General features: G+C 38.2%; 1 protein-coding gene across 1 annotated transcript; it reads right to left on the bottom strand.

Moving 5' to 3' along the window:
* Window positions 1–1239, bottom strand: LOC138881338 (uncharacterized). Its single transcript, XM_070161557.1, has 2 exons — window positions 582–1239; window positions 1–257 (listed from the first exon to the last, which is right to left on the bottom strand). Exons 1-2 carry the CDS (start codon window positions 1237–1239, stop codon window positions 1–3), a joined length of 915 nt encoding a protein of 304 aa, XP_070017658.1.
* Window positions 1240–8490: the final 7251 nt, after the last annotated feature.

Genomic DNA, 8490 nt, shown 5'->3' with positions numbered 1-8490 from the left:
CTATGAGCTATTGGCATCAATGGATAAAATAGTCTTAGTGACCTCTTGGAGAGTAGGGATGGCACTGATTCTAATGTTGTCTTCATCTGTAATACATCTTTCAATGCAGTCTAGTGCCCTAAAATCTGTGTTACTGGGGCCTTCAGAAAAAAGGTTCTTGTAAAAGTGCACAGCTCCATCAGCAATAGACTCATAATCTTCAAACCAATTACCCTCACCATCTTGGATCCTTCTAATTGTCAGTTTCCTCCTTTTCTCTTTGATAGTAGCATGGAATTAAGCAGTATTAGCGTCGCCCTCAATGAACCATTTAATTCTGGCTTTTTGGCTCAAAATAGAGTCATGAATCTTTAGGTATCTTATAAACTCATCTTTACTTTTAGACAACTCACTTCTATTCTCTAGGGTGTTGTTAGTCATACAGATTTCTTCTAGTCCCCTGATGAGGTTTTCCAGTCTTTTAGGTTCTTCAAAGATATCTCCGAAGGTAGCCCGAGATCATATACTAAGGGCCTTAGTAGTGTTCTTGATCTTCTGTTATAGGATGTATAGGGGGTTGCTATGGATGTAAATATTCCAACTGTTTTGCACTGTCTGCTTAAAATCAAGGTATTCAGTCCAGAAGTTAAGGAACTTGAAGTATGTGGTTCCTTGGGTATCTTCATGGTGAAGCTTAACCAGGAGAGGAGCATGATTTGAGCAAGATCTGGATAGGTGAGTTACAGCAGTATTGTTGAGATTATCAAACCAATCCGAATTGTAAACCAATATGTCGAGTCTCTTCCATATAGTAAGGGGTGGATACCTGTTATCACACCAAGTCACTTTAGCACCAGTAAAGCATGTATCTTGAAGGCCACATTCATTGAGACATTCCATGAACTCTAGGCTTTCCTCTAGTCTATGAGGTTTGTCTCCCAATTTCTCCTCTCTATTAGTAATCACATTGAAGTCACCTATGACTCCCCATGGTTCTTGAATTGTAGAGGCTAAGTTCCTTAAATCTGACCATAGCTCCCTTCTCACTTCTTCTGTGTATTTAGCATAAACAATCGTTAAAAGGAAGGAGGGGCAGTTATTGTGCTCAGCTTTAATATGAACATGTTGTTCTTTATCTTGTAAGATAGCAATGTTGATGGCATTGGTCCAGAAGAGCCAAACTTTTTTGGAACAATTAAAGTAGGCTTTTTCCATTTCCAGTTTTCTTTTGAATTTCTCTATTTTGCCACTATCCACCATAGGTTCTTGAAGGCAGATGAGAGGGAGTTGATATTGAAGTTTTAAAGTTTGGAGTCTTTCAAGAGATCCTTTGGACCCTATACCTTTGATGTTCCACGATATTATACTAATCATGGGGAGGTCTAGGATTGGGGAGAGCTTTGGTCTGGTATTGAGGAGTCAAACGACTTGTCTCTGAAAAAATGACTCCCTCCCATGTTGTGTTGGTTTCTTGGTGATAGGTTGTTATTGTTAAAGATCTTTGTCTTCTTCTTGTCTTGCAAGCATAGATCCTCTTCAGAGTAAGATTTAGTGATACCCCCCTAATCACTTCATCATCTAATAGATATTTTTCCAGTTCAACTTCAATACATTCCATGAACAATTCCTAATTGAGCTTGTCACCAGAAACCGTCTCCAGTTCTTGCACTAGACCTACTGGGACATTATACAATTCTTTCAATGAGTCTAGGGGTTCAACTTCTAGTTTTTGCTAATCGTTTCCCTTTTGTTCCTTCAGTATATCCTGATCCTGGGCATTGCTGGTCAGGCTGGACATATTTTCATTAATGTAATCAATGTTCTGTATTAGCGGGAAGTTTATGGAGATCCCTTGGGAGGCAGTCTTAGATATATGGTTCTCCCCATTAATAGTAACCTCTTTAGCGGTACTAACTTTGTATTTGAGTTTCTGTTTTTTAGAAGGCGGCCTTTTGCTATTGTTGGCATCATATCTGTTTGAGTAATCATTGTTGCTTTGGGCTTGTTGATCATTGTTCTCCATGTAGGTCCAGTGCTCATTTCTATTCTTTCTAACTCTAAGGTTATGGTGATGCATTTCATTCTTGTTCTGTTTTCTTTCCCTTGCTTTGTTGTCTTGTTCTTTATCCTACCTGGAGTTTCTGTTAAAGATAAAGGTGGAGTCTTCTTCCAGTTTGTTTTGCTCATTGTTCTCCTTATTTATGCTAGTCTTCCTCAATTGATCTCATATTTCCTGTTCTGCAAGTTGATTGAACATATTGTTATTAGGCTGGAAGTTACTATTTTGACTTGTGTCTTGAATTTCCTCACAGTTCTATGTGCTTGTTGGAGAGGCAGTCCCTTTGTACTATTTTTGCCTTTTCTTTTTCTTTTATCCACTTGTTTCCATCCATCCTCTCATGTTGTTGAGGTAGCCTTGGTGACTTGATTGTTGTTCATGTTTGTGTCGACTTCCATTTGTTGGGTTTCTTGCTTGGTACTGACCGTATTAGATGAGGCCATACTAGGATTATGGATATTTCCTTCATTGTTCTGCTTGTTGTTGTGACTTTCACTTTGTTGGTCACTCATTCCTTCATCACCTCGCTCATTATGTTGGTTATCCACATGAATAGCTTTGGGGCCTCCCTCGTGTGGCCTTGAATTCTACAATGTGAACAAAAGAGGGGCACATTTTCATATTCAATCTTTTGATTGAATGTCTCTAGAATACCTTTTAGGTTCTGAATGGCCACTTGAACATCTGTAATCAGTTGTTTCAAAAGATCGATCTTGATTCTCATTTTTGCTGTCGTTGGTTTTGTTTTTGTCTGAGTAGCTTTATCAATGACGATAGGTGTTCTAATAGGCCTAACAATCCTACATAGAGCTGCCCACTCGTAGTAATGCCATGGCATATCGGGAAAGTTTATCTAGACTAGTGCTAGAGACGCATTCTTGTTTGGTTTGAAATTGGTGGTCCACCGCTGAATCTTCATGGAGTGGTCTTCGCTAATTTTTACATAGTTGTATGAAGCTATCAAATCGTAATCTTTCTCATTCTCAGCATCAATAAAGACATGTTTAGCATCTTTGGCCCCAATTTTAATTTGCCCTTTTGTCGTCACGATTCTTGCAAAATCTGTCCTAATTTTGTCAATTTGGGGGCGATTTCGATCGAAATAACCTATGAGAGTCCATTTGCATGTCTCAGCTAGAAGATCATGTTCCTCCTTTGTGAAAGTGAGTATTGGTTTCCCGTTGATGATTTCGTGCTTCCTATGTTGAAGTTTAATTCTGCCCTTGCTAGAAGATTGGGTCTTTAACCCTAGGGCTTCTCTATAGGTAGCTTGTTCTTCATTGCTGGGATTTTGCCCCAAATTCATCTGTTTTGGGGTTTGAATGTGGTTCCTTTGAGAGTTTGTGGTAAGATGTGAGAATCCTGTGGTGTCTGGTGGATCTGGGGATTTGTGGGAGCTCGTTCCTGGTGGAGGAGCTAAGAAACTCATGGTTGAGTTCCGCTTGAACTAGCTGTTTCCGGCGAAAAGTGAATGTTAGTGCGGAGAGAGAATGGGTGTAGAGAGAAGTTAGAGGAAAAGGGAGAGGAAGGAGATCTCCGAAACCATTCATCTATTAATTCATAAAGAACGAGATATGTCCAAAGGAGCGTACAGCCTCATTGACAATCCAACTAGGGAATATACTTTCCCAAGAAATACCATGTACTAAAGAAACTGAGAACTGCACTAAGCTATGAGCAACCGAACTAAATGTCCTAGGAATATATACAAAAGAAATATGCTCAAGGTTTGAAGTCATGTTCCAAATATCTTCACACACCACTTCAACATCCCAAGAAGTTTTCAAACTTTTCTTCAACATATCTACTATCCCTTTTCCATCAGAGAAAATATGTATTTTCCTCCATCCATTTTGAATTGCCCTTTCAATAACTTTTCTAATTACAAATGCCTCGGCAATCATGGCCCTCCCAACAAACTGAATTGGGGATCCATGGGCATGAAGCAAAGTACCATTGTTGTCCATAGCAACCAAACCAATGTTTGCCTTCTTTCTTTCAACATGTAGTCCTGCATCTACAAATAAACAAATCCCATCTTTAGGCATTTGTTTATTTGTAGATGTAGGGCTACATGTTGAAAGAAAGAAGGCAAGCATTGGTTTGGCAAGCCTTATTTCAGTAAATTCATTATATTCAAATAATATTTTTGCAACGATATCAGGAGGTTCACTTTTTTCATTACTAAAATACCAAAGATTTTTAGCTTTCCAAATATGTCACATGATGATTACAGACAAATTTAATACCATAGTAGAATTAGAACAATTGTTTGCCTTCTTAATCTTATCATTCCACCATATAGAGAAATCAGTTATACCATCAATATTCTTCCAATTAACAGGACTCAATTTTCATATTGTTTAAGATTCGGGACAATTAGAAAGCATATGTTCTACAGTTTTATTTTGTAAGCCATATCTTTTACTTGCACCATTAACTTGATTCATTCTCTTTCTAAGAATAATACTCACAGGTAAAGTGTTAAGCACACATCTTCTAAGGAAATGTTTATGCTTATTTTTAATATTCATAGCCCATAAATAGTTCCAAAAAGCTTTAGGGAAAGAATGACAACTAGATTGAGTAATATTCCTGCAATTCTCACCTTGTTTGCCTATATTTTTTGCAGTAGTAATAACCAGATCTAACTTCATATTTACCGAAATTTGGTATAGTGCCATATTAATTGTTATGATCGAGAAATTGGGTAGTGCGAAATTTGGCCAAACAATGTTATAATGACAATAACAAAGACAATTAAAGTTGATAATAAAGGCAATTAAAAGAATATAAATAAGACACAAATTTAACGTAGTTCGGTCAAGGTGACCTACGTCCACAAGCGGAGAGGAGCAATTTTACTATACCAACAAGAGTATAAAAGAGAGTACAAAATTAGAGTAAATACTCTAATTAGTCCCAAAAACCTCAAGAGAATAACCTCACAATATCATTCCAAAGAAAGGGTTCACACAAGTATTTCCCAACACTCACTCTCTTACAAAATGATCTTAATTACCAAAAGAGGAGGAGAAGAAACAAGAATTGAATAATTCAAATCTTGTTGATGTAATTCAAATGAGCTAGAATCGGCTCAATTTATAACCAAAGGAATATGATTTCTTGGTTATAACTTGGCCAGCAAATCTCAATTCTTATGGTTAAAAATTGGCCGCCAAGGCCTCTTAGAACAAGGCCACATCATTACAAATCTCCACCTTGGCCTAGTTTTGGCTAATATGGTAAATTTGCTCCGCCTTCTCTGCAAAAGCCCCAGTGGGCAAAATTATTATTCATAAATGCCAACCAAGTTCACGCAAAGCTTGAACTTGACAACTGGAAGAGGTTTCGTAAACATGTCAGCATGATTGTCTCTAGTGTTGATCTTCTGAACATAGACTTTTTCTTCAGCAATGGTTTCTCGGATGAAATGATATTTGATATCAATGTGCTTCGTCCTCTCATGATACATTTGATCTTTAGTTAAGTGAATAGCACTTTGACTATCACAGAAAATGGTAATACCACTTTGATGTGAACTGAGTTCAGTAAATAGACCCTTTAACCATAAGGCTTTTTTGATCACCTCGGTCGCTACCATATATTCTGCTTCGATAGTAGAAAAAGCTACTATATGTTGTAATGTAGCTTTCGAATTAATAGCGCAACTACCAATGCAAAATACATAGCCTATCAGTGATCTTCTTTTGTCAAGATCACCTATATAATCTGAGTCTACAAAACCAACCAAAGTGTTAGTATTTCTTCTGAACTCCAAACATGTGTTTGAAGTACCTTGCAAGTATCTGAGAATTCATTTCACATATATCCTACCAATGTGCTTTACCAGGGCAAGCCATATATCGGCTTACCACGCTCACTGTTTGTGACATGTCTGGACGTGTACAAACCATTGCATACATAATACTGCTGACTACACGAGAATAAGATACATGTGCCATATACCTCTCTTCTTCCTCTAACTGTGGTGACTGAGCAGCTGATAACTTAAAATGAGCAGCAAGAGGGGTACTAACTGGTTTAGTATCTTTCATGCCAAACCTCTCCAAGACTTTCTCCAAGTACTTCTTCTGGGTCAGGAATAACTTGTTTGCTCCTAGATCTCTTTTGATCTCTATGCCAAGGATTTTCTTAGCTGCTCCCAAATCTTTCTTCTCAAATTCACTTTTCAATTGACTTTTCAAATTGTGAATTTTTGTCAAATCCTTAGCAACAATGAGCATGTCATTAACATATAATAATAGGTATACAAATGAACCATCATTTAACTTCCGGAAGTAAACACAACTATCGTACATGCTCATCGAATAACCATGAACCAACATAAAGGAATCAAACCTTTTGTACCATTGTCTTGGAGACTGCTTTAATCCGTACAAGGATTTCTTCAACAAGTAAATATGATCTTCTTTTCCTTCAATTTCAAATCTTTCGGGTTGATGCATGTATATTTGTTCCTCAAGTTTGCTATGTAAGAAAGTTGTCTTAACATCAAGCTGTTCTAATTCCAAATCTTACATGGCAACTAAGGCAAGAAAGGCACAAATAGAGCTATGTTTAACAATAGGTGAGAAAATATCATTAAAATCAACTCCTTGTACCCGACTATAACACTTGCAACTAATCAACTCCTTGCATCTTCAAAACCTGGAATGCCATCTTTATTCTTGAAGACCCATTTGCAACCAGCAATTCTCTTTCCTGATGGCGGCTTCACAAAAGACCAAGTACCATTCTTGTGGAGAGAATCAATTTCTTCATTCATTGCAATCAACCACTTGGTTGAATCAGCACCAGAAACTGCTTCTGATTATTTTGATGGTTCTCCAATTTCTTCAGTTTTCTGTGCAACTGAAAAAGCAAAAGCAACATAATCTCCTAACTTTAATGGTTGTTTACTTTCTCTTCTTGGTCTATGTTTGGCTATAGAATACTCCTTTTCTTCCGGTTCAACTTCAAGAGTTTCAACCTTGGGAATTTTAGCTTCTAGCTCAACTTCAGAAGTTTCAACTGTATTTTGCTCCAAAGTTGATGAGCTTGGCTCAGAAGGAATGCCAATCTCAACCTCCACCTGCTTTTGTGTACTCTTTCCTTTATATGTATTACAAGAACAAGAATACTCTTTTCTAGAATGTAACATAGAGGATTCGTCAAAGATTACATCTCTGCTAATTATAAATTTTGGTGCCATGGGATCAGGATACCATAGTCGGTATCCTTTCACCCCAGATGCATACTTAGGAAAAATGCACTTTTTAGCCATTGGCTCTAATTTTCCATCATTTACATGCATGGGCAACCAAATATCTTTAAATCAGAATAATTAGCATGAGTACCTGACCATATTTCCTCCGGAGTCTTGAAGTTCAAAGGTGCAAAAGGAGCACGATTAACAATATAACAAGTTGTAAATATAGCTTCTGCCTATGACGATCGGCCCAGTCGTCTCATGAGTCACCACTCTGTTTCCCCCATTTCTTCTTCTTAGTGCTTTGTCTATTGCCTCTATGTGTGATCGGGTTGGTTGGCTTGGGTTCGGAAAGGATTTGGTAAGGTTTCAGACACTTAGTCTCTTTTGAGGAAGCTTAAGTTGGAAAAGTCAACCGGATATTGGCTTATATGTTAGAGGGCTCATATGTGAGTCCCGATGGTTCGGTTAGCTTCAGGAGGTGATTTGGTACTTAGGAGGTTGATCGGAATGAGTTTTAGAGGTCCGAAGTAGATTTAGGCTTGAATTAGTGAAATTGGATTTTTGGCGATTTCCGGTTGATAGGTGAGATTTTGATATAGGGGTCAGAATAGAATTCCGAGAGTTGCAGTAGTTCCATTGTGTCATTTGGATGTGTGTGCAAAATTTCAGGTCATTCGGACGTGGTTTGGTTGTATTTTTTATCAAAAGCATAATTTAGAAGATTTTGGAATTCTTAGGGTTGAATTTGATGCAAATTTGGTATTTTGATGTTGTTTTGAGCGTTCCGAAGGTTGAAACAAGTTTGAATGAGGTTATGGGATATGTTGGCATGTTTAGTTGAGGTCCCGGGGGCCTCGAGTGAGTTTCGGTTGGTCAATCAAACCATTCCATGATGTTTGGAATTGCAGAAATTGTTGATCAGTGTTGCAAAGGAAATGGCCTTCGCGTTCGTGAGTAGGCCCTCGCGTTCGCGAAGGGTCAGTTGGTGAAGGCTGGGATTTACGCCTTCACGTTCGCGAAGGGCTGAGTGTTTGTGCATCGTGTTCGTGAGGTGGTGTCGCTTTCGCGTAGAAGAAAATGGGCAGCTGAGCTTCAGGGGATTTCATTCATCGCGTTCACGAGAGAGGTAATGCGATCACGAAGGGTTAGTCTGAGGAAGCATCGCGTCATGATGGGCAGGTCGCGATTGCGATCGCGAAATTTTGGTCAAAGTAATTTTGTGTTTCACGAACGCGAG

The sequence above is a fragment of the Nicotiana sylvestris genome, chromosome 11, assembly GCF_000393655.2.
Source record: "Nicotiana sylvestris chromosome 11, ASM39365v2, whole genome shotgun sequence".
Lineage (NCBI taxonomy): Eukaryota > Viridiplantae > Streptophyta > Magnoliopsida > Solanales > Solanaceae > Nicotiana > Nicotiana sylvestris.
This window is presented reverse-complemented; position numbering and strand designations above follow the sequence as displayed.